This window comes from Lissotriton helveticus, chromosome 8 (assembly GCF_964261635.1).
Source record: "Lissotriton helveticus chromosome 8, aLisHel1.1, whole genome shotgun sequence".
Classification (NCBI taxonomy): Eukaryota; Metazoa; Chordata; class Amphibia; order Caudata; family Salamandridae; genus Lissotriton; species Lissotriton helveticus.
In genome coordinates, this window is record NC_136069.1 from 1,384,283,145 (window position 1) to 1,384,310,388 (window position 27,244).

The 27,244-nt window shown below is 46.1% G+C and overlaps 1 protein-coding gene across 1 annotated transcript in view; it reads left to right on the plus strand.

Annotated features, from left to right (window-relative positions):
* Nucleotides 1-27,244, plus strand: part of ROBO1 (roundabout guidance receptor 1) — a 1,545,337-nt gene that overhangs the window by 1,384,526 nt on the left and 133,567 nt on the right. The window contains exons 6-8 of the mRNA XM_078658344.1: nucleotides 8,254-8,374; nucleotides 17,941-18,079; nucleotides 19,376-19,503. Of these exons, the coding sequence (XP_078514470.1) occupies nucleotides 8,254-8,374; nucleotides 17,941-18,079; nucleotides 19,376-19,503 (388 nt within the window). The remainder of the gene's footprint in view (nucleotides 1-8,253; nucleotides 8,375-17,940; nucleotides 18,080-19,375; nucleotides 19,504-27,244) is intronic.

The following is a 27,244-nucleotide window of genomic DNA, read 5'->3' on the forward strand; positions in this document are numbered from 1 at the left end:
GCGTGGCTGAGTGGCGTTGCGTGGCTGAGTGGCGTTGCGTGTGTGAGTGGCGTTGCGTGTGTGAGTGGCGTTGCGTGTGTGAGTGGCGTTGCGTGGCTGAGTGGCGTTACGTGGCTGAGTGGCGTTGCGTGGGTGAGTGGCGTTGCGTGGGTGAGTGGCGCTGCGTGGGTGAGTGGCGTTGCGTGGGTGAGTGGCGTTGCGTGGGTGAGTGGCGTTGCGTGGGTGAGTGGGTGAGTGGCGTTGCGGGTGAGTGGCGTTGCGTGGGTGAGTGGCGTTGAGTGGCGTTGCGTGGCTGAGTGGCGTTGCGTGGCTGAGTGGCCTTACCGTAATTCGACTTGAACTGTCTGCTCCAAGTTACCCTTCAAAATAGCATGAGGGGTTGAGGGTGAGTGAGGGTGAGTGAGGGTGAGGCTGCTGCGGATGCGCCCCTTAATGTGTGTGTATAAGAAATATCGTAGTTATCCAAAAGAAGGCAACATCGGAAATGTTCCACTGAAGGCAACATAAGAAATCTTTAGTCTGTACAAGCGTCGACGTAGAATAGGCCGATTTTAAATACCACGCTGTAGAGGGAAGTTGTGAAATACTAGACATGGTTATGTGAAGTAAATAATTTTTGTTTAAAAAACATCACGTTTCTAGTGTTAGTATCTTCGTTCAGTGGGATTGTTTAAGTTTAGCGAAAAAGCATCACGTTTCTAGTGTTAGTATTTTCTTCCAGTGACTTTGTTTTTGGGGGGGTTTGTTGTTGTTCTCGAGGTAACACCCGGCTCGCATCCTGCTGTTCTAAATTAGCACATCCCCAAAGGAACTTCACAAGTGATTACAATCTTGAACACGGCGCTTAAAGTAGTCTAGCATCCTGGAGTTTTGGTAACGAAAGCCTTGGAGTCTGTGGCCTGGCTTTGTGTTCATGTAAATGGTATTAAAGAATGGTCCCAGCAGGTCCGTCGTATTGTTGGGGGTTATGGCGGGTTGCGAGGACTGTTTAGTCACGTGGATGTGCTAGAGGCTCTGTGATGTCACTCTGTGTCGGAGGAAATAGTAGGCCCGTTGAATTGAACTGACTCTGTGTGTTTCATTCCGTTTATAAACATGTCAAAATATTACATGTTTTTTAGGTGCAATGCTATAGATACAAGCGCTATTTTTGGCGTAGCAGGCTGTAGAGGGAGGGGTGGGAATAGTAGGTCTGCTGATTAGGGAATGTACAAGGCCATGTAGCTTGTAATGCGTCTGTCATTATTTCATTTTGTAGACGATTTCAATTTCAAGTCTTTTTGTGTTCTGAGAGCCTGGCTGTGTGCAGGGACAGAGAGGGGAGGTGCTGGCGTCTGGGGAGGGGGAGTTGAATTGCGAGCCTGGATGTGTACGGGAACAGAGGGGAGAGGTGCTGGCGTTTGTGGGTTGTAATATTAACTGTTTTTTAGGTGCAATGCTATACATACTAACGGCGTTGCGTGGCTGAGTGGCGTTCCTTGGGTGAGTGGCGTTGCGTGGGTGAGTGGCGTTGCGTGGGTGAGTGGCGTTGCGTGGGTGAGTGGCGTTGCGTGGGTGAGTGGCGTTGCGTGGGTGAGTGGCGTTGCGTGTGAGTGGCGTTGCGTGTGTGAGTGGCGTTGCGTGGCTGAGTGGCGTTGCGTGGCTGAGTGGCTGAGTGGCGTTGCGTGGCAGAGTGGCAGTGCGTGGCTGAGTGGCGTTGCATGTGTGCGTGGCGTTGCGTGTGTGAGTGGCGTTGCGTGTGTGAGTGGCGTTGCGTGGCTGAGTGGCGTTGCGTGGGTGAGTGGCGTTGCGTGGGTGAGTGGCGTTGCGTGGGTGAGTGGCGTTGCGTGGGTGAGTGGCGTTGCGTGGGTGAGTGGCGTTGCGTGGGTGAGTGGCGTTGCGTGGCTGAGTGGCGTTGCGTGGCTGAGTGGCGTTGCGTGGCTGAGTGGCGTTGCGTGGGTGAGTGGCGTCGCGTGGGTGAGTGGCGTTGCGTGGGTGAGTGGCGTTGCGTGGGTGAGTGGCGTTGCGTGGGTGAGTGGCGTTGCGTGGGTGAGTGGCGTTGCGTGGCTGAGTGGCGTTGCGTGGCTGAGTGGCGTTGCGTGGCTGAGTGGCGTTGCGTGGGTGAGTGGCGTTGCGTGTGAGTGGCGTTGCGTGTGTGAGTGGCGTTGCGTGGGTGAGTGGCGTTGCGTGGCTGAGTGGCGTTGCGTGGCTGAGTGGCGTTGCGTGGCTGAGTGGCGTTGCGTGGGTGAGTGGCGTTGCGTGGGTGAGTGGCGTTGTGTGGGTGAGTGGCGTTGCGTGGGTGAGTGGCGTTGCGTGGGTGAGTGGCGTTGCGTGCCAGAGTGGCGTTGCGTGCCAGAGTGGCATTGCGTGGGTGAGTGGCGTTGCGTGGGTGAGTGGCGTTGCGTGGGTGAGTGGCGTTGCGTGTGTGAGTGGCGTTGCGTGGCTGAGTGGCATTGCGTGGCTGAGTGGCGTTGCGTGGCTGAGTGGCGTTGCGTGGGTGAGTGGCGTTGCGTGTGAGTGGCGTTGCGCGGCTGAGTGGCGTTGCGTGGGTGAGTGGCGTTGCGTGTGTGAGTGGCGTTGCGTGGGTGAGTGGCGTTGCGTGGCTGAGTGGCGTTGCGTGGCTGAGTGGCGTTGCGTGGCTGAGTGGCGTTGCGTGGGTGAGTGGCGTTGCGTGGGTGAGTGGCGTTGTGTGGGTGAGTGGCGTTGCGTGGGTGAGTGGCGTTGCGTGGGTGAGTGGCGTTGCGTGCCAGAGTGGCGTTGCGTGCCAGAGTGGCATTGCGTGGGTGAGTGGCGTTGCGTGGGTGAGTGGCGTTGCGTGGGTGAGTGGCGTTGCGTGTGAGTGGCGTTGCGTGGCTGAGTGGCGTTGCGTGGCTGAGTGGCGTTGCGTGGGTGAGTGGCGTTGCGTGGCTGAGTGGCGTTGCGTGGCTGAGTGGCGTTGCGTGGGTGAGTGGCGTTGCGTGGGTGAGTGGCGTTGTGTGGGTGAGTGGCGTTGCGTGGGTGAGTGGCGTTGCGTGGGTGAGTGGCGTTGCGTGCCAGAGTGGCGTTGCGTGCCAGAGTGGCATTGCGTGGGTGAGTGGCGTTGCGTGGGTGAGTGGCGTTGCGTGGGTGAGTGGCGTTGCGTGTGTGAGTGGCGTTGCGTGGCTGAGTGGCGTTGCGTGGCTGAGTGGCGTTGCGTGGCTGAGTGGCGTTGCGTGGGTGAGTGGCGTTGCGTGTGAGTGGCGTTGCGTGTGTGAGTGGCGTTGCGTGGGTGAGTGGCGTTGCGTGGGTGAGTGGCGTTGCGTGGGTGAGTGGCGTTGCATGGGTGAGTGGCGTTGCGTGGCTGAGTGGCGTTGCGTGGCTGAGTGGCGTTGCGTGGGTGAGTGGCGTTGCGTGGGTGAGTGGCGTTGCGTGGGTGAGTGGCGTTGCGTGGGTGAGTGGCATTGCGTGGGTGAGTGGCGTTGCGTGGGTGAGTGGCGTTGCGTGGCTGAGTGGCGTTGCGTGGGTGAGTGGCGTTGCGTGGCTGAGTGGCGTTGCGTGGCTGAGTGGCGTTGCGTGGCTGAGTGGCAGTGAGTGGCTGAGTGGCGTTGCATGTGTGCGTGGCGTTGCGTGTGTGAGTGGCGTGCATGAGTGGCGTTGCGTGGGTGAGTGGCGTTGCGTGGGTGAGTGGCGTTGCGTGGCTGAGTGGCGTTGCGTGGGTGAGTGGCGTTGCGTGGCTGAGTGGCGTTGCGTGGCTGAGTGGCGTTGCGTGCGTGAGTGGCGTTGCGTGCCTGAGTGGCGTTGCGTGGCTGAGTGAAACAGGCAGAAACGTAAATGGAGAGGGGGGTGAGAGTTAAAAGAGAGAGTGAAACAGGCAGAAACGTGGAGAGTTAAAAAAAAAAGCAAATGAATCTAAGCTGCGAGATGTGGCATAACAGAAGGATTGGTACTGCGTGCACCGCTGCTTGGGGTATCTGCGAGATTTGTGTAAGTAAATGGAGAGGGGGGTGAGAGTTGGAAGAGAGAGTGAAACAGGCAGAAACGTGGGGAGTTAAAAGAAAGAGGGAATGAATCTAAGCTGCGAGATGTGGCATAACAGAAGGATTGGTACTGCGTGCACCGCTGCTTGGGGTATCTGCGAGATTTGTGTAAGTAAATGGAGAGGGGGGTGAGAGTTGGAAGAGAGAGTGAAACAGGCAGAAACGTGAATCTAAGCTGCGAGACGGAGAGGGAGGGAGAGAGGAGGAAAAAGAGAGGGGGAGTGAGACAGAGGGAGGAACACAGTTAGAGTGAGACAGAGGAAGACAGGAGAGAGGGAGGGGGAGCTATAGATGTAGGGAGAGCGCGAGAGAAAGAGAGCGATAAAATTATGTGTATGCCGGGAGGGCTCAGTGCACGAAGCCTTCGGCTGCAGGGTCCTGTGATTAACTTCATGGTCAGTTTTATGTTGTTGCTGTCCCTCCAAGCGCAATGGGGAGAGGGGAGAGGGGAGGGGGGAGGAGAAATGCGACACGGCGGGAAGGGGCAGGCAGGATGACTCAGGGGAGGGGGCGGAGCGGGGCAGAGCGGCATGTGGGTGTGAACAAGCCGGGCCTTTGAAGTGAAGCTAAGTTTCACTTCAAAGGTGTCGGAGGAATGCGGGCGGCTGTGCACGCGCTTTTAAGCTCAATGCACATGCGCATTGAGCTTAAAAGTCACGGGCACTGCAAGGAATCGCCACGATTCCTTGAAAGTTAGATAAAGTCTGGATGAGCCCCTATAGTCTCGCTTGCTCGATGCGCATGCGCATCGACAGGCGAGACCTAAAAAGGGCATGGGCAGCATGGACCTCTTTTCGGTGTTTCGAGGTGGTGAATTCATGGCCAGAAACATAGACAGCTCATCCATATAGACTTCAGTTGGGGCTCCACTTTCCTTGTTTTCAGTCAGTTATTTCATTGAATAATTTATTATTCACTATTTGTGTAATAGAAAATGGAGTACAATTAACTGGAATATTCTCTATCTGGCAGCTGAGCTAAGTTAAAAAAGCTTTAAAAGTGTGTGTGCTTGCAGGTGAGAGTGTGCTTATGAAGAGAACGTTTATGTAAGAGTGAATATATCTGTATGTGCAAGCATGTGTGTGTGAGTTAAAGTAAAGATCAAATGGTGTGTGATGTCATTTCCGCTACCCCAGGCATTTTGGTGAATGGACGCAGGTATTCGTCATTTTTAATGGATATTTAATTAATAAACTTCTGTTGTTGTGCGCATCTTTAAATTAGACAGGCAGCGCCACAGTAGCAGACTGTCATTAGTTCCGAAGTTGGCAATTAAGTGCCTATTTCGAGCACAGGAAGCCACCAACTCAAATATAGACTGCCGGAGGGAAAATATATGATATACATATTTAAGCGAGACACTCTTTGGTAGTAAGGAGAGACACACATTTCAATTCAAAACATTTTTTGTCACAGAGAGATATGATATGATACATATGGCGAGGCACTCACTCCTTTGATTGAAAACTGTAGTATTATTAAGGGATTTCTCTTACACAGATAATTATTTGTCTCAAACTGACTCACCTAACATAGAGTAGTCAATTCTCCTTATCAAATGTTTTTGCTGTCAGTTATGAAAACAATTATAAAAGGAAAGTTATATCCGTGAAGGCAAGGGCCCATAATTTTAGAGGGCATGTTTTGAAAAGACTAAAAGGATGCTTCTGCCTCTGGAGGTAGCTTTTGTGATCAAGCTAAAAAAATCTGTTGCTTATTTAGAAAATTAAGGTAATAGCAAATTAATGGTCTTCCCATGCCGAAAGGATAATTCAAGGTTTGTGTTCCTCATGTGGTTGTTGACATCGTGGACTGTTGATACCAGAATTGTGAGAAATTCAGTAATAAATATTTCCACGTGCATTTCTAAAATATGGAATGTGTAAGTTTCATCCTATTTAACCTTGGAAACCACAGAAAATGGTGACGTAGTTTCTCCTGTCTCAATTAAAGCAATTTATATATTGAGATTGCAAAAACATTTCAAAAGATATTGGAAGCTAAGCAAGCTATAAAATGAGAAATAGGGTTATTTGAGAGAGTTGAGAGAGACAATTGACCTTGCTCAATAGATCTGACATTTCAGATTTGAGTTGGTATGGTGTCAGAAGATTTTTCTGGAATGTGTGTTTTATATTGGTTAATCCTATCACTATTAGGTATAACTCCTTGATCTCTTGTGCACTTGTGAAAATGATAAGTTATGTTTTCAGAAATTTTGGGGTTTATATTGTTGTCAATGTTAATGTCTGATCTGAATATTTTGTTGCATTTTACAAATGGACTAACATAAATAACCATATTCTAATCCAGGAAATATGAATGTTTAGCATCTGAAAATGTAAAATATATGTGTTTTCCTAGAGCTGTGGACTTAACAATCAAAATTTTAGCATAGAACAATAAAATGTGGCAGAATTACTGTGTATGGTATGCTGTAGATAGATATGGGTTTGGTGTCCACAGTTGGCAAACTGGAGCAGTGCATTTCGGAAGCTAGTAATTGAGCGAGCGAGGTCTTCTTCTGCCCTAGGTCACCTCGGAAAGTTTTGGACTTACCCATCCACTACTTTCGCTCCCATTTGAGGCACGGGGTGCCTAGTTCTCATCCCTCTGTTTACCACGTGGCCGACTTCGGACCTGGTAGTCGCCACCACGCCCTGATGAGTCACATCTCCTTTACGGTGTGACGAAACACGTGTCGGCTGGCTATTATTTTCTGTACTGACCAACAATTGACTTATAAAAACCTCTTCACCTACATGAACCTTTGTGTTTGATCTTTTGAACCTTCACGTATTTTCCATTATCATGTAATTTTGCGTCCTGACTGCAGGACCACCGATTTCATTAGCGTGTGCACAGGATCTGTTCTTCAAATATTTTGTTATTATAATATCTTCATTGTAAAGGCATTTTGTTGTTCAGCCTTTAGTGTTAAGGCCGTTTCCTTGTCTCATCATCTGCCTCCTTGCTGGCCATAGAAACACAAGTCTGTATCCCAGCGAGGAGCCAGACACTGCTTAAAATGTTATCTTAGCCTGAGAATTTTTTTTTAAAAGTATCTTTTTCTGGGGAAGAGACAACAAATCTGGTACACCAGGAAAGAGTCACATGCTGTTTGAATGTTTTATTAGGGCAAGAAAAAAGTCCAATAAGCATCTGGTTCCCTGCTGGGACACACACACACCTTGACCCACAACAAGGAGCCATGTACAAAGATCCATTTTTGTTGCAATTTATGCCCATAAAAACTTTGTTGATCAGTCTTTTGCCATCACACAACAGTCACTCCTATCTCATTGCCATTCAGAAAGATGATAAGATTGGTTGTAGTGGTGATCATTTTAAAAAATATATTTTCCCTTGAGTTTCAGTGCTCCGAGCTTGATTGAACTTGGGCACAAGTGCATACTGCGAGGTGTTCATGATCTATTAGTTTTACCAAGTGTTGAAACCAAGCTCAGAAGATTGATTGGCTTGCTCCAAAGTCAATGAATGACCTAACCACTGGACCACATACCCCTTCCCTTTAGGAAATGTTTTTTTTCTGAAAGTGAGCTTTTCTGTTTACTGTCTTCCCACATGTGCGATAAAAAATGTTTGCAGCCTGCCAATACAAATATCGAAAGCGAGCTGCAAAAGCTTCATTCCGAAAATGAAACAAACTGTTGCATGTCTGATGACAGTTTCATGGTCTGCATCGGTTCCAGTGCCTCTGAAAGACTCATTTACCCAGAGTGGGGCAGCAATAGTTTCATTGCCTCGTGGTCAGCAGAGTAGACTCATTCTTCAGTGTTGCACTCCTTAAAGTTTTTTTTATCAAGAAAAGTAGATAACTTTGAATTTGTTCCTTCATTTTTGCAAAAATAAAGTACCCTAATGCGTTAGTGCCTTCAAATAAAAGAAATACATTGAGTTTGCTGCATAAAAGTAAAAAAAATAATGGTAAAAATGGGATTGTTTTTCTTAGCACCAGCAAGTATCCAGATGGTTTGTAAGGCAGCCGGTGTTGTTTTTGATTCGTTTCCAGCTGACTGGAAGGAATACGTTTCAAACGTTTCTTCGGATTGCTGAGAAAACTTTTTAATTTAAGATGCGTGTTGCTCATATTTGATAATTGTTAGCTTTACAGAGAAAAGCCCGCTCACGGCTCTACACAGATACTTAGTTGCACAGAAGGCTACACTTTCACGTGATGTTATCAGAAATATTGATCTAGAACTCGCTGTGCCGCCTGTCCTTGTAACCCTCTGCTTCTCTTTGTTCTCTTGTGTAGATTCGGGGAGGAAAGCTCATGATTACTTACACCAGGAAGAGCGATGCTGGCAAATATGTTTGTGTTGGAACCAACATGGTGGGGGAACGCGAGAGTGAAGTAGCAGAGCTCACTGTTTTAGGTAAGGAATTGCATGCAAACAAAATAATGACAGGGGCACTCACAGTGGGGAAGGAAAATCTGATGGTTAATGTGTCACAGCTGCTCCACAAAGGCAGCTCTTTCATCTTAATGTTCCCAGCTCTGTTTCGGTTCATTTTATCTGTTTACTAAAATGCTCGACTTAAGGGCAGCATGTATGTTTCTAAACAAGAAACGTTAAAGGCAGTCTGTATTCAGCAGGATTTCAGGGAAGTTCCCTCTGTTCTTCATTCCCGTGATGGTTTGGATCAAAACCCGTCTGTGTGTTGAAGCGATTGAAGTCGATATCTTAACATGATCATAATATAAAGGAGTGCTTAATTTGAGCTGGTTGTTTCCAGTGCTCAGCACTGGCACTTATTTGTCAACACCATCACTTATGATATTCTGTCACATGTAGAGCAAACTACCAGTTGTTTATTAATTGAAAATACATTAAATATTATGCCCAAGCCATTGTTATAGCTATGGGGACCTGGAATAGTCTGAATTGTCACACTTGAAGGAGTGTGAAAGTTAGTAGTTGTTTTGGTACCAGCATTCAATCAGTCAATCAATCAGGGGTTTAAATAGCATGACTACTCACCCGTGAGGGTCTCAAGGCATTTGGGGGTGGGGGCTTCTGATCCGTCTGGATGCAGGGGTACAGTCGAAGAGCCAGGTCTTGAGACCCTTCTTGAATTGAGGTGGAGAGGCAGGGTGTTCCAGTTTTTGGCGTCGGGGTGGGAGAACGATCTTTCTCCGGATTTGGTCTTGTGGATCCAGGGAACGGTGGCCAGGGCCAGTTGGGTGGAGCAAAGGTGTCTGCTTGGTAGGTCGAATGAGAGGCGGTGGTTAAGATATGCAGGTCCTGCATCATGGAGAGCTTTGTAGGCATGTGTGAGGAGCTTGAACGTGATTATTTTGTTGATTGGAAGCCACTGGAGTTCTCAAAGGTGTTCAGTGATGTGGTTGTGGTGGGGGATGTTGAGGACCTGTCTGGCTGTGATATTTTTAAAATTCTGTAGTTTCCCAATGAGTTTCTGGGTGATGACCGGTTACTCACCGGTAATATTCATTACTCCGAGTCGTAGCCCTCCCCGTCCCAGTCCTAACTACATGAGCATAGCTCCTCCCACCAGAAACTCCCAAGCAACTTGAAACCCATCCCTTCCCTCCAGGCCACACCCATACCCTGAGGCATATAACCCAGTGACCTGCCAATCAACAACCTGTACCTAACAAGCACAAGAAGCCCAAACAGGGAGGGAGGGATGGGAACCTGGACTGGGACGGGGAGGGCTACGACTCGGAGTAATGAATATTACCGGTGAGTAACCGGTCATTACCTCCTCGTCAGCCCTCCCCGTCCCAGTCCTAACCACATGAGCAGATACCAAAGCAATAATCGGCTTCACTCAGTAGCAAAAAGAAGACTTTATTAAAGCACATAAAAGTCTCACCACCGGAGTAGAACGCAACACAGCGTCCCCAAACCCAGCAGAATCAGTCCCCCCAACCACCAAATGATAATGGGACATAAAGGTGTGTGCAGAACTCCAGGTAGCAGCCCTGCAGATTTCAGCCATGGAAGCCCCCTGAAAACAAGCCCAGGAAGCCGCCACCCCCCGAGTCGACCTTCCCTGAACAGACCCCGGAGCCAACACACCACAGGCCTCATACGCAGCACCCACAGCCCATTGCAGCCAACGACTGAGGGTAGCCCCAGAAGGCTTAAGATCCTGACCAGCCAGGCCAAAGGTCACAAAAAGGGAATCCACCTTACGAAATGGCTCAGTACGCAACAAATAGATCTCTAGAGCCCTCCGAACGTGCAAACAGTGCAGCCGCACCTCAACCTCTGAAAGAGGATCAGGACATAAAACAGGCAAAACCAGATCCGCAGAGCAGTGAAAAGAGGAAGGGACCTTGGGAACAAAGGAAGGATCAGGCCGCAGTACCACCCGATCAGGAAAAAAACGTAAAAAAAGGGGCCGAACAAAGCAAGGAGCCCATCTCCCCGTTCCGCCTAGCCGACGTAATAGCCACAAGGAACAGCACCTTGATCGTCAGAAACCTCAAAGACACCTCCAGCAGAGGCTCAAAGGGAGCCCCCTGCAAAGCCCCCAAAACCAGAGGCAGATCCCAACTAGGAGCAAAGGACCGAATGACAGGCTTCTGAAGGAAGCAACTCCGCAACAAATGGGACACCTGGGGAACCACCGGGTCACAGACTGAACCCCGAAAGGCCCGAACAGCAGCCCACTGAGCCCTCATGGAGGACACAGCCAGCTCCAAGTCAAAGCCATCCTTCAAAAAGTCCAAGACCAGTGCCGGATCCACCTCCAACGCAGACCACCCACTCGCCGTACACCAAGACTGAAAAGAAACCCAATGCCGGGCATAGGATTTGAGAGTCGAAGGGCGCCTGAACCTCTGAATAAATTCCGCCACCGAAGGAGAACACCCCAACACCACAAGGGTCATCCTCTCAACAGCCAACCCACCAGCCTCAGGCGGACCAGACACTCCCGAGACAGAGGGGGAAACGACAAGGGACAAGGGACCACCGGCAACCTCCAGCAAGGCCCCACTGCCAACTTCAATAACAGAGGGAACCAAGGCCGCCTGGACCAATCTGGAGCCACCAGGAGCACGAAGCTCAATCCAGTTTGACCTTCAGCAGAACACGCGGCAGCAGTGCAATAGGGGGAAAGGCATACATCAGGCCCCCCTCCCACCGGAAGGACAGGGCATCCACCCTCCAAACCGCGGCAGAGCGAACCAGAGAACTAAACTTCTCCCTCAAGGCGTTCCCCGGGGCTGCAAACAGGTCCACCACCGGGATCCCAAACCGGGCCATCAGGCAACCAAAGACTTCCTGAGACAGGCACATGTCGGACAGGGAGGGAAACACCCTGCTCAGGCGATCCGCCTCCGAGTTCAAAATCCCAGGCAGATGTAAAGCCCTCAGAGACAACAAGTGAGACTCCGCCCACAGGCCTATACTTTGAGCCAACAAATTGAGGGAAGCCACCCTCGCGCTCCCCTGGCGGTTGATATAACACACCACCACCGTGTTGTCCGACCGCACCATCACATCCCTCTGGAGGATCCAAGGCAGAAAATGAGACAACGCCAACTGAACCGCCTTTAATTCCCGCCAATTCAAGGACATTTCCGCCTCCGGCACAGACCAAAGACTCTGCACCGACTCCTGACACAAGACCGCACCCCAACCTAGTTCGCTGGCGTCGGTCGTCAGGACCAACCTCACTTGGGACACAAAGGGCGAGCCCTGTAAGAGGTTCCGATCCACCAGCCACCAGGACAACTCCCGGGCGACGGACACACTCCCCGGAACCAACAGCTCGTAATTCAGAGAGGCCGGATCCCAATGCCCCAGAAGATGATTCACCAGGGGGTATAAGTGTAAACGGGCCCAAGGAACAATCATCACAGTTGCTGACATCTGCCCCTGACCACGCAACGACTGGCGAGCCGTGGAAGACCGAGCCCCCAACACCTTCTTCAGTTCGTGCACAAGAGTCAGTCTGCAGGGCTCCGACAGGAAGACCTTCCCCAACCTGGTGTTGAACACCCCCCAATGAACAACAGTTCCTGAGTGGGGTGAAGATGGGATTTCTCCAAGTTCAGAATCCAACCTTTGAAGGAGACTGCAAACCTCCCGGGAATGTGACTGAGCCTGAAGGAAAGAAGAGGAAGAAATCAACCAATCGTCCAAGTAAGGGAAAACCTGTATACCCTGAGCATGCAACAAACCCACCAAGGGTGCCAACACTTTAGTAAACACACTCGGAGAGGCAGACAGGCCAAACGGTAATACCTGGAACTGGTAGTGATCCACCCCTACACAGAAACGCAGGAACCTCGGTGAATCCGCGTGCACTGGCACATGAAAATAGGCGTCCCGTAGATCGAGAGAAGCCAGGAAATCCCCCACCGACAGGAAGGGAAGAATCAACTGCAGAGTCACCATTTTGAAGGACCGATGAGGGATACACAAGTTCACCGCCTTCAGATCTAGGACCGGACGGAAGTCCCCATTTGGTTTTTGGATCAAAAACAGGATTGAGTAAACCCCCTGACCCTGTTGACTCACAGGCACCCTCACCACAGCTCCCTTTGACACCAAGTCCCGAACTCCGTCCAATAGAGCATGACATCTTGCCAGAGACCTGGGAACAGGGGTAGCTTTGAACACATCCACCGGAGGAGACCCAAATTCTATTCTGTAGCCCAGCCGTACCACCTGTAGGACCCACAGATCCCGAACGAACTCCTCCCAGACAGGCAAAAAAGAGGTGAGGCGACCCCCAACCGGGACCTTCAAGGAATCCATCACATAGTCGCGACTTGGAGGGACCTGCAGAAGAGGAAGCACCCTGGCGACCCCGGGACAAGTGGAAGGAAGGGACACCCCGGCCACGTCCCCTACCACGAAAGGGCTGAGCAGCCATCTTAGATTGAAACGCCTGCCCAAAAGCCCGCTTATAACCCGCAAACTTCCCTTTCTGAGAAGAGCGGACCGGAGCCAACAATTTCTTGTCCTCAGCTGTCTTTTTAATCAAAACTTCAAACGGCTCCCCAAACAGCTTAGAGCCCGTGAAGGGGATTTTCATCACAGCCGCCTTCTGAGCAGCTTCCGCCTTCCAAGACTTAAGCCACAACTGCCTCCTAGCAGCCACTGAGGCACCAGCAGCCGCCGCCACAGCACTAAGGGAGTCGAAGGACAAGTCAGCCATGAAACGCAACTGTTGTTCCAACATGGACAAAGACTCAGAGGGATCCTCATCCTGCATGAGCTGCGCAGAAATACCCTGACAGTCCTTAAGAAGCGACTGAACAAGATAGCTGGTGTAAGCTGCAGACCGAACTGCCAGATTGGAGGCTGCAAAGGACCGCTTCAAGGCCCCCTCAACACGCTTGTCCCCAGGATCAGGAGGCACCGCATCCTCAGACACAACCAGGTTCTGAGACGCCATACCAGCCAGCAGAGAATCCACTTTCACCACAGCCGGAAACTCCTCTGTGAATCCCTGCAAGGGATACCTCTTAGCCAGAAACCGGGGAAAGGCATGCCTGTCAACATCCTTCCATTCCCCCTCCAGCACCTTCTTTACAGACGTATGAATGGGGAGGCTTTCCGGATCTTTCTTTAGGTAATTGGCGAAGAAGTCTTCAGACTCTCCACCCTCCACAGGATCAGGGAATCCCAGATTGTCTCCGACATGCTGCATAACACAGCGAAGGTCAGCCCCTTGGACAAAACGACCCTTCACCTCCTCATCAGAGTCAATGTCCGGATCTACCTCAGCCGAGGCATCCAATTTCTGTCTCTTTGGCCCCTTGGGACCATGAGCCACAAAGGCCGCCGCCACAGCAGCCTCAATTATTTTTTGAATATCCGCCATGGAAGGAGCAGTGGAAGAACCAGCGACCACCTCCCCATCCTCACAGCCGAGCTCACGCACGTCTGCACCTCTACCCTCCATGTTGTAAACAGGAGAACAGAAACCCAGACCCCAAGATATACCCAGACCAATCAAGGCAAAAATCCCCAAGGGCCAACCAGGGAATGCCACCTAGACCGGGAGCCAATCCCTACACAGGACCGAAGGCCGGCCTTCAAAACGCCCTATCAGAGAAGACTACCAACCTACAAAAGGAAAAGACTGAACAGGGCCCAACTGTAAGAACACGAAGAAACCCAGAAGACCCCGCCCCAGGAACTAGTGAACCCAGAGGTAAGAACTCCCCAACGCCCCAGCAGAACTGCAGGAGAGCAGAGTTTCCAAACCCCTCATGACCCCCACAGACAGCAGAGACAGGCCAAGGACAGGGAAAACACCCCAGGGCCCCTCCACAGAAGAGCAGCAAGAGGCCAAGACTTGAAATCAAGCCCCATGCAAACCCCTCCAGTAACACAAAAACGGCAATAAAGTAAATTGGACCGCCAGTAGAGGGAGCTCCAACAACAGAAACGCGGGGAAGAGAACACCAACCCTGGAAATAACCGCCAAAGCTGGACTGAACCTTAAACATCGGGCCCCCACGGACCAAAAAAAGGCAGTCCCCCCCCCTCCCCGCAACCCCAGACTCCACCAAGGATTGCAGGAAGCAAAAAAAAGGGGGAAAATACTGTCTCGAAAGAAACGAGCACCGAGAGTATTTAAAGAGACAGAGAAGCCAAACCGGCACGCCCTCGGTGCGCTGAAAAAGCCAGCCACACACCCCCCTCCCTCCCCGGGTGTACCCGCTAGAGCAGGGAACGAACCCGGAAGAGGGGAGGCCGCAGCAGGGAGTCACCACCCCACACAGGCAGTCCGGATCCCCAACCCCACGGTCCCGCTACAGCAGGGACTCAAAGCATATGCCCACAAGGTAAAAACAGGCACAATAGGGTTTAAAAACGGGCGCTTAGCATCCCGTTTCACACTTACCAGATAGGAAGCCAAATCCAGTGCCCCCCTCGACGAAGTCTGCTCGGAAGTGATTCCGCAGAAAAAACAAACAGGTTGTTGATTGGCAGGTCACTGGGTTATATGCCTCAGGGTATGGGTGTGGCCTGGAGGTAAGGGATGGGTTTCAAGTTGCTTGGGAGTTTCTGGTGGGAGGAGCTATGCGCATGTAGTTAGGACTGGGACGGGGAGGGCTGACGAGGATGGTGGGGGATGTTGAGGACCAGGCTGGCTGTGACATGTTTAACATTCTGTAGTTTCCCAATGAGTTTCTGGGTGATGCCGGTGTAGGGTTCATTGCAGTAGCTGAGTCTGCTGGTGATAAATGCATGGGTAACTGTCAATCTAGATTCTGTGGGGATCCATCTGAAGGTCTTTCAAAGCAGGCAGAGTGTGTGGAAGCAAGATGAGGATATGGCGTTGATCTGGCAGGTCATTGTGAGCGAGGAGAGCAGTATGATGCTGAGGTTACATGCATGGTCCGTGGGAGTTCCCATTGCAGCGGGCCACCAGGCGTCGTCCCAGGCTGAGGGGGTGGGTCCCAGGACGAGCACTTTGGTCTTGTCTGAGTTGAGCTTGAGGCAGCTATCTTTCATGCAGGTGGCAACGGCCTTCATCCCACTGTGGAAGTTGTATCTGGTGGCTGTGAGTTCGTTGGTGAGGGACAGGATCAGATGATTGTCATTGGCGTAGGAGGTAAATGTTGAGTCCGTGGTTCCTGACGGTGGCAGCGATAGTGGGCCATTTAGACGTTGAAGAGGGTGAAGCTCGGGTAGGAGCCTTTTGGCGCTCCTCAGCTGATCTCTGCTGGTTCTGATAGGAACGGAAGCAGTCTGACTCACTGTTTTCGGCATTGGCAGTGCTGGCAGGGACAATGGGTGGTGCAAGCAGTAGTGCCCTACTGATGAGGTAAATTGAGCACCAATCAAGTTTATGCTTGCCATGGCCATCTGCAGTATTCGGACAGTGACAAGTTCAAATCCTCAGGCTTCCATTTTTCTGAGGTCAATACATTGATTTCTGTTAAACAGGGCGGTAGTGAAACCAGCAAATTACAGGGGTAACAGCTATATAATTACGACATGAAACACTGCAAATCAGAATTGTTTCTTCATAGAGCATTTTGTAGTCTGCTCGGCTCAAAACACCTCAAAGAGACTATGGTAGTTCCAGTTGGTGTTTGCCTCACAGAAAAGTTTTGTCTTCTTGAAAACATCCCAGTGGCTAGAGTGTATACCTGAAGGCAAACCCCAGTGTAGACCCATACTGATTTTAAGCAAAAACCTAGAGTCCTTGTCAAGGGAGTGATCGAGTCACATTTTCATATTGTATATTGAGGTGTCCATCATCCTTATATTCCCACGTTTGTGTCTTAGTAAATGGTGGGCACTGAAAAGTAATGTACATTCAGCAACTCCTTTCTGACTCAGTAGCTACACTTTTGTAATTTCTAGTCAAGAATTTCAATTTACAATACTTATTTTAGAGTAGAATTAAATCACCTCAACTTGCACATAGTTGATCCTCCATCATAAAGGCTCATTATGTTCTCATAGTGTGGAGTAATCTTGCAAGCCTTAATTTAGCAAGTTTAGATTTACTTGACCGTTTTCTGGATTTTTGTCAATATTGTGCATCCCTGCATTTGAAAAATGTCAGAGCATGGAGTTTTCAACTTTGGCATAACACGGCGCTCTAACATTTTGTTTTAAGTATGCCCCTCAGTCTTTGTCTGGATAGGACCTGCAGGATGTATCATCTTGAAGCATTAGTTAACACACTCATTAATTGAACTTATTAGGCACCACCATTAATCATGACAGTACATTCATCAAACTTAGAGGGGCAGCATCAGTGATATCCGTCATTTGACACTCAAAAGACTTCATATGGTTGCCCACTTGTCCTATCCTTAAACATACAAAAGTTTCCTACTTGGAAGGGGCAAAGACAGGAAAACATGTAAGTAAACACAGCTCTTTAAGCCTTATTTACTTGTTGTCCCTGCAGCTGACTTTAAGACTCGCTGTGTCATCTTATTTAGGAAGGTATTTAAAGTAAACCCCATTGCACATCTAGATATTAGTGGGTCTAAGATGGTTTTGGGGGTAGAGTTACATTAGTAAAATGAAAAGGCGTGACTGATTTTCTTCTACGGTGTAGGAGGTACAATCTAGTGATAATGCCCTTTTTTCCAGAATTCCTTAGGGTATGATGTCGTATCTGTCATTCATTTCATTAGGACCAAACTACCTTTAGTAGTGTGGTTCAATGGCACTGCCTTCAACTCTGTGGTACTTGCAAACTGGTGTTGACTGATTGCATTTGGAGTGTGTCCCATGTAGGAAAAGTCAATGTGGTATCTGACATTCTGAGGGGTGCTTAGTACTTGGCACATCAAATGTAACCCTGTGGGTATATCTGGTGGAATCGATAGCTAAAGTTGTGCTTGAGATGTTAGTTTGCTTTGAGGTCCCTGACTAGGTCGGTGTGATTGACTGCCTACCACAATTATGCAACTGAAACTTTCAGATAATATGCTTTGGGTAAATGAATGTATAATTTGTTGTAGTCCTCTATCAAATCTTGATTAGAGATGTACCACAATTCATACTGAAGGCCTACATCTGTGCTTCTATTTTCTAGAAACCCTGCTTAAAGTGTTTGTTCGGAAGCAGCAGATTAGATACTAGTGGATAATAAATTTAAGCATCAATTTGTCCACAGGGTAGTATCAAGGAAGATATATACCATCTTGAAATTACTTATTTCAGACAATTATTCACGATTCTTACCACAAAATTCTCGCAAGCGATTTTAATTTACGGTTTCAGACAGGCGAAGGCAGGAATTCTAATCTCTGCACAATAAAATAGCTATACAGTTCCGCTACATTTTCGGCTTTGGCTCACACAATATTATTGATTGCTTAGCTTTGCTAGGCCTTGCTTAGAGACATATTTATGAAGCACAGAAACCTGCAAAAATAATATTTTCTTGCCAATGCAAAGTTTTAAAAAATCCAGAATTTCAATATAATACGTAATAATTTGTAAGAGACACTCTGGTTATGTTTTCCTTCTAGAACGACCATCCTTTGTGAAGAGGCCGAGTAACATGGCAGTAACGGTGGATGACACCGCTGAGTTCAAATGCGAAGCACGAGGGGACCCCGTACCAACCTTACGATGGAGAAAAGATGATGGCGAATTACCAAAAGCGAGGTACTGTATCTGGATTGGCCGAGCGCATAGACTCAATCTTTGGAACCAACAGTAATGATCACTTGTCAAAAGCTGAATCTCTGTGCCGCTGTGATTGATTTGACTTTTAAAATCATTGAAACCAAGATTGATTCATGCACAGCATGTATAACTATGTATGAACTCCTCGCTGCTCTGTGGAAGTAGGTTGCAATGCCCTATTGTTTATTTACCTGTGTTACAATTATGGTCGGAGATTGACAGCTCGTGTAACTTGAGGTCAGGTGCTGTCACTCTAACTCTGAACAAGTACACTCTTCTGGTCCGTCTTGCTAGTTCTAATGAACCATCACTCTAAAGTAAGCCCCCTTCCTGCTCCTAAGGCATCTGCCTGCTGTTTGACTGACTGGTGCTTAGACTTACTGATGATGTCTTTGTTGCTGTGCCCAGGCGCAGCTCTGTTATGACCCCTGTTGGGCTCCTGAAGCTGTCAGTGCAGGTTGTACACATCTGTGTTTCATTACTGGTGCAGAGCGGAACAATTGTTAGCAAATTTGGTTAGCAGTATACACGTTGTTCATTGTGCTTCTCTACAGAATAGCTCCACTGTCCGCGAGATCAGTTCTAGTTCAGTGTTGTTTTTTTTATTTGAGTTGGGGTTTCTGACTTGAAGCAATGTGAACAGGAATGTGTGTGTTGGCCTGGGGCGGTGGTAGCAAGGTGGCAGACAAGTGGTAGACTGAAGCTCAGCACTGAGCCTTGTGTAATGGTGAATTGACCATCCTCTTCCAATTGCTCCTCTCAGCTTTGGCTGATGACGCCATCACCACATCTGGAACTGCTTGGCACATGACAATAACCAGTTCATTACCCAAACAGACTTTGACAAGGGACTGGTATTAGTTGGCATTGCAATAAGGCTCTTATTCAGATGCTCATGAAAATATGCTGTATTTTTAACCCATTTAAATATTGACAGGCTCATATTAGAGAACATTTTAATGTGACATGTGTCACGTGAAAAGGATGTCGATGTTGAGAGTAAGTCATTTCTTCATTATTTCAAGGCAATGCCACAGCATTTATTATGGGGTGTTGACTACTCAAAGACTTTTTTAAGGTAACTAACCTGCCCAAAAAATATTTATTCGAGAGTCAAACAAAAAAGATGTTTTATTGGACTTATACAAATATGTAATTGGTCAGATTCCTTTTGGGAATCTGCTGAGTTAGGGCAGTGATCGTGTTTGCTAACTTCGTTGTTGGTATGTATCCACAGTGTTTGTTACTGACTATTTTATATTTTTTTGATCAAAGGTATGAAATCCGTGATGATCACACCTTAAAAATTCGGAAAGTCTTGGCTGGTGATATGGGATCTTACACGTGTGTTGCAGAGAATATGGTTGGAAAGGCAGAAGCATCAGCAACATTAACAGTTCAAGGTAAGAAAGTTTCCACGTACCATACTAACAACAGACATTCTGTGTTGCACAACAATAGCCTTTGTGTGTTAAAAGCTGTCACTGTGTAGTGGGAAAATTAAACAAATTTCTGTAGGCAGTCATAAAAAATAGTTACTCATGACACATTATCAATATTTGAATGCAATTGTCTTCAAGAACTTGTAGAATCAAAGTATTATTTCCATTATTTTGAAAAATGTAGATAGGGCTGGTGCTTTCGGATCTGCATATGGGCATTTTTGTGAGAAATGTAGTTGGAATTGCAAGAATGAAAGTCGTTTATGATTATACAGCATTGGCCCCAAATGTGTTTTACCATGTCTCAAGCATCTGGACATTGATTTAGATGTGTGTGGAGTTGCTGAGGATGCAAAGCCAACAAGATTTGTGAGATGTTTGGAAGGTTTTTTATGGAGAAAAATGCAATTCTAAGTATTGGTGCTATGTTTCTCATTCAAAGGCAGAATAGCACTAATTCACTTGGAAGCAGCTTGTGTAACCGGTTTGTAATAAATAAAAATAAAAAATACCTGAACTTTAGTGCACCTCCTTATTTAAAATAAATTCACAATAAAGTAAAGTTCACATTTCTGCATAGTATCAGACCCATGTCAGTTGTGTAAGGCTTCCAGAAACATTAGAAACGAGATGACTTTCCTATTATGTTGTACATCATAAGGAGCCCTATAACAGAAATATAACTGATGCCTGGGTGACAGGTGTTTTCAACTGACACACAAACATGTTCAGACAGAATGGGACTACACATAGTAATTCATTCTTACATAGACAGTCACGTAAAAGGCCTGAGTGGTCAATTTTATCACCCGTTTAGCCATATCTAGCTAGTGCACATTATGAGCACTGACAGGGACTGGTTTTGATGAGCATTAACCCGTTGGTTGTGCCGCCCATTTTGCAGAAGTGCGGCTCTTCCGCAAAACGGGTGGAGCCGCGTCGGCCATTGGCCGACGGCAGCACCAGCGAGGAAGTGCTGCCGTCGGCCAATGGCCGACGGCAGCATGGATAGGGTTAATGGCTGTGTGGGTTCAACCAATATTAAGGACAATCAAGAATTGGCATACAGAGTCACTCTTGTGAGGGAGTAGGTTCTTATTTGTATGGAGATGGGTGCATTACACATGCTCAGCTCTGTCCGAATGTCCGAGCAACCTGAGTCCATATATAGCACGGTTGACACTTCCAGAATGAGTCCATAGATTCTGACTTTTGCTAGTCCCATCCACCACTAGAAAGCAGGAGTGGCTTTGAAGGTAAGAACGAGGGGCGGGGTGGGGGGAGTTGACAGATGACGAAGAGGGAAAATAAAATGTAATAAAAGAAAACCACTTACCTTGCACACACGATGCAGCGAGCTCAGGGTAAGTGTTTTTCTTTTTTTTTTCTTTTATTTTGCCTTGTCATAGTCTGTCAGCTCCCCCTCCACCCCGCCTCACCACTCTTATCTGCACAGACCGCTCCTGCTAGGCAGAATGTATCTGGTACCCATGGCAGTAATAGGACTGATACACCAAGCACACAAACAGGCTTGATAATTAGATTTAATGTAATGTTTGTTTGAAAGTCACACTTAAGGTGAATGTGTTGTGCACTTTCAGTTGCAGACTGTGGAAAAGAGCCGTCATTTTGCAGTTGATGATTAAAACATAGTGGCCAGGTACATTTTATTTGGAACATGGCAGCACACATCAGTTGTTAAAATGTTATTAAATGAGTAGATATCTCGCATGGACAACTGAGACACTGATTTCATGAGCTAAATTTGTAGTGGAACAGTTCCAAGGTAAAATGTTTTCATTTTAGTATCAAAAGAAATCAAGAACATTTGTCATTCATTGTCTCTACTGTGTTGAAGAATAAATATCTGATAAGAAATGGACAGTTGAGAATAAGTGCATTACATCATACATTTGAAGCAATCCACATGGATAAAATGTTCTTAAAGGAAAGAGCTTTGCAAGGCATCTGGTAGTGCTGCAATTATCAAAATTAACAAAATGCTAGCAAAGTGTCATTGTCTTTGAAACTGACCAATAGCGAAATGATTAAAATAAGTCTGTTCGAAAAGACATGGATATAATCGTACAACTGCATGCGTACCTACAAATGGGTTTTTCCTTTGCTATATTAGTTTGAAATATTTCAAATACCACAATAAGGGCATAACCAATTTGATGTGTCTTTGCATGTAAAACAAATATACTTTCTACAAAGGATAAGCATTATAGCCAAGAACACCCGTGATTTTGCGTCACGCCTAGATGTGCCTCAGACATCGGTATATAATCTACTAAAATGATAAGTAACTCATTGGTCAATTCCAAAAGCTCATTTCAGAAGTGAGAAATCTACAGATCATAGATTTCCTCTTATGATTTGAATAGATTGACGTCTTTGAGCTGATTCACAAAACTTCCCCGGACTATGCATATAAAACTCTACAACCCTTAGGTTTTCATTTGTACAATTTGGCGTGTCTTGTGTATTATAGAGCGCAGGGCCCCTATGGTCCCTGATGGACTCTGGAGTCTTGTTCTGTAATGATTGGGTGTGGTTAAAAACAATTAATGACACAGTACGTGCCAGTAACTTGTTATACTCTAAGAAATAAATAGGTGTGATACTGAGCTGCATGTATGGCAACTCCAGCCAGTACAAGACCTTCGAAGAAAGTGAAGTCCCCCAGGAAAGTTTCATTTATTATCAGTCATAAAATTGCTGAAGCGACCTAGATAAGCAGTGCGAAGTCATAAGTTAACTCAAGAGTCATCATTTATATAATACAGTAACACTAAAGGCAGTAATCGCCAGGTACAGAAAGAAAGCCAAGTCATTAATACACACAAGGTATCTAGGGAAGGAGCCCCAATGAGAGAGCGTACTACTCCCTGTCCAAACTATAACTCACAAAAAGTATGTTCTCTGGAGAATTACGACATAATGTATGTCATGAAGGAAAACTCCTATACTGCCTTGCAATTTCTAGAATCACAAGGTTAAGTGTCTTGTTGGGGATAAGGAGAGACCTTTTTAAGGACGGGAACCCTCACTCACTCTGAAGGTGACATGCTTCATCATAGCGCTCCCTCATCACACCAGGGCCGCAAATTTCCAGGTGTGGACTACAACTCTTCAAAAAAATAGAAGAGTACTAGAGGTGTTATAAATAAAGGGAACCATAGTACTCGGTGAGTGAGGGTCGGAGTGCAAATGAAAAATTATGAAAAAATATTTTGTGAAGATAGTAAAACTGTCTCCAGGAGACCTAATAAATTTATTGAGAGGTGCCCTAGCACAGGATTAAAAACGAAGAGGACTAGTGGTTACCAACAAATATACCCCTACTAGAGGCCAACATGTTACGCCCTTCACCGACTCCAGCCGGGGTTCATAGGCATTCCTCCATTCATACATGCATTTTTAGCATTGTGGTGGGCGGTGCTGAGACCACCGCCAGCCACAATGCTAAAAATGCAGGATGCGCCTGCCACTGTGGCAGGCGTATCCTAATACCCCCCACAGGACCCCCGCACTTATGGCGGGCGGTCCCAAAGACCGATAGGATGGCGGGCGGACTAAGTCCGCCCGCCATCCTATTGGACCCCTTAGTGTCCTTTGGGTCATCCTAATATCAATTGTTGGCTCTCTTGATAATTTACTTTGCTTACTTTTTATATGATTACTTTATTTCCTTTTGTGTTCTCCCCTCATTGGAGCATAGCTTCTTTACTATCCTTTTGATTGGATGACTTGTATTCTTCCATTACATACATTCTTACATCTTCTGTTTATCTCCCACCTACAGACAGCCTTTAGCTATCTCTATTGAAACACCTACGGTGCACAATACCAATATTTATAGCGGACCACTCCATTCCCTACGGTTAGTTGGATTACTTGTCACTTCCTTCCTTGCTTCTTATTCAGTGACTTTCTTCCCGTTCTAGTGTTTGTCCCACCCGTGCTCGCTTTTTCTTTAGGTGCTACCCAAGTGAATTATCTTCCAGCATACTCTATATGTTGCTCCTCCTTCCTCTGTTGCCCAGCTTTTCCATTTTCCATAATGCCCTGTGTATATTTCTCTCTCTTGCCTTCTCCGCTGTTGCTCTAATGCTCATGTCACTCATCAGCAAGTACTTTACACCATCACATCTTTACTCCCTGCTCTCTGTCTTTTTCTTTTATTTTTATAACCTTGTTGGAGAGCTGAGCAGATACAATTTATTTCTGAGCGAGTCCTTCAGAGAAAAACCTTTAAAGAAAAAAATCACTTTGGTGCAATTTTTTTTATTTTTTATATACTGCTCCAAGATGAGTAGCTGTTAGTTTTGAAATGGTAAATTAAACAATAAAAGCAAAATGGCTACAATGTGATTAGGCATTCTTGAAAATGCAGGGCAGCCATTGCGTCATGATGCTTACATGCATTTGTGACACATGAGCACGTATGCATCATTGTGCAGATTTTATGGTGCAGCTTAGCATCAGCAGTATAACAATTACCATTTGTTTTGCCATTGCTGAACAGTATTGGAAAAAATGTGGGGCAAAACCATTAGATTGTGAGGGTGAGACCTATTGGATTTGCCAGTGTTTTTTCTTTTTGTTTTGGGCACTCCATGGGAATGCACGCATTGCTCTCTCCTCCAAGTGGTGGTTACCACTGAAATATTCACCCATCCACACTCTCCTTGTAGCTTTGCCAGGATAACCATTGCTTCTTCCACCTCACCCGATCCCACTCAGCTTTTATAAAAAATGTACCCCCTGCTCCTCTGTTGCACCCCTCCTTGTTTGCAGTTTCTTGATGCCTCATCTGTTGGCAATGTTCTGTTGTCCTCTCTCATCCACCACACCTTAATTGCTCCCCTGCCCCTCCCCATTCCATTATTTTTTTTTTTTCTATTTCTGGGTGTTCTTGGCGTCTGCAGTTTACCAGCTGCTCCTTTCTAGAGGATGCAATTTATAGAGGATGCAATTTAACACTCTTTTTATCATGTAATCTATCACTCCAAGAAGAATGGCCACGTGTATCTCATCAGGCTGTGACCAGCTACACAATAATAAAAATGGACACCTCACAGGGTCTTGACGCCTATGTGCGCATGTGTGGAGTCCATATATATGTCAACATGCTGTGAATGCAATTATTTTGCTTTTACTAATGGTATTCAGAATAAGCAACACACGTTTTTTTTTTCCTTCTTGTCAATGCTGAGCAGAACCAAAAAGTGCTATCTATTAGCTTTGACAATGCTTGTTTATACCAGTTTACAGTTATGAAGATATTTTTGGAAAATCATGATTGGTTTGCATATCATTTTTAATACTTCACCACCTCTCATTAAGTTTTTATTTTTATGAATATGCATGCTTCACTTACCCACGAATATAACAAGTCCATTTTCAATTCCTCTCGGAAAAGGGCTCGCTGCGCGACACTGCTGCGCAGTGTACGGCAGGCCCGAGCCCTAAAAATGTGTGCCTGACAAGTGATGTGAAACTTAAAATAATCAGGAACAGGATAAGAGGCTGAGAACACCTTTAATGTTTCATACCTTTAACGCAGATATTTTAATGTCAGTGTCTGTTGTAAGCTATGACAGCACTTCAAATATCACTTCAGGAGCTAAAGAAGATGACGATCTCCCCCACGGTTTCAAGTCCACTGATATAAATCTTAACAGCTAGTTGGAATCAAAGGGAACGGCATGACCTCACTTGGCTATACTGGGGCACTGACAACAGTTGCAAAATGGTATTTCAGCCAAATATTTGAAGAAGAGATTAGTGTCCTGAAGGTGACATGTTCAATGAGCAGTGAAATTCTTGCAGAACTCAGAACTTAAACAAATAGGTAAATGCTTTTTATCCTTACAAAGGGCTGATTTGAAAGTTTGAAAGTTAACAATACTGCTGCCTGGGTGAGCTAGTCCTGTGTCATAATTGATCCAGGCCTTCCAAGTCCATTCATGAAGATTAGGAGCAAAGCCAAAAGTCATAGAGAAGCATGCTAATACATAACTAATTGAAGATGCTTTGATAAATTATGAGGCTGTAAATGCATTGTTTTTTCATTATTTTGCAACAATGGGATTTTATTGGGTAGCTTTTTAAACTGTATTGGCACAATTTCAATCCACCCTGCCATTACAATATATCTTATGCTAATTATCAACATTTGTATAGCACAAGTTAATTATGTGTTACTCCAATAGTATTTTGATAAGCGAACATTAGTTATGAATGTTTTGTTGCTAAAATAGTTACCAGCAAAACTCCTGGCTATGAGAACATACAAGGCAACGCTCAAATCCGAAAGCAAATATTGAAGTGAAAGTTTCAACTGACAAACATAATGCTAAATGTTAAATAGATGATATTATTAAAGGGCAGCGATCAAAAAGTATCACACTATATGATACAAATAGTTGGCACACATATTTAGCATGCCTTCAAGTGGATGTGAAAAAAGTAACATGTCAGAAGGACCATTGTCACGTTCATGGTTGCAAGATCTTTTTACAGCGGGACCAACCTTTTTAATTAACATGGCTATATTTTTGAAGCCACAACTTTTAAGCATACCAGGGTATTACAGTTCTCTCAAATATCTGTGTTTGCTAATAATTTGGACAGTACACTGTGTATATGACACATTGTCCATCTTTAGACCTTTAGCAACAGTCTTCACATAATGGCTACAATGTGATTAGGCATTCTTGAAAATTCTAGGGCAGCCATTGCGTTATGATGCTTACATGCATTTGTGACACATGAGCACATATGCATCACTGTGCAGATTTTATGGTGCAGCTTAGCATCGGCAGTATAACTTTGGAGAAGAAAGTTCTGTTTTTTCTAATTAGAATAAATGTTTTCTAAAAATGTTACAGGCCCTCTTAAGGCTAATAACACATTACTTTAATAATATTTTTTACTTCAGGAAAACATTTATGACTGATGGAAAGCCACATATACTTTGTCAAAGGAAATTATTAATTTGGTTAAACAATAACAAAATAAACGTTTTGGAGGAGCTGACTGTAAATAATATACATAATTCCCTGAAGAAGCATGGCCTCTTATTCATGTGGCACAACAAATCACTTCCTGACAATAACATTAGTGGTACTACTCAAAAAGCCTTTCTGAAAAAAATTAAACTGCAAGATCACCTCACATTTTTATGTATAGTGTTTTTCATGGGAATGTAATTTCAGGTATTGATAACCTTCACTGCTTTGACTTGAAAGGCAGAGTGTATTTTCAGCAGTGCAATACCTTTAATGGGAGAGTATTGTCACATCTCTGTAGTAAACATATATTCTGGTGTAGTGAGTAGCTAGATTCTATGGTTCCATTTCAAACACTGATTATAACACTTTATAGGTCTAACTGTTGGGATAGAGAGAACATAGGGTTACAATGTTAATGAGCTAATACCTGCATCAGAGGAAATTCTTGCAAGTATATGTTCCAATAGCCTCTACCTTTCTCTTATACAACTCAGGAATCTTGGCTGCCTTGGCCTTGAGGTGTTACATACGGTGCAACATACAAATACCTTTTCATGGAAACAAAGACAACATGTACCTTGAATGCTACCAATGTCACTGGATACTAATATTGCCAAATGTACCTTTCTCTCAAAAATGTGTAGAGTAAAAAAATCTCATAATATTACCATTCATTTACT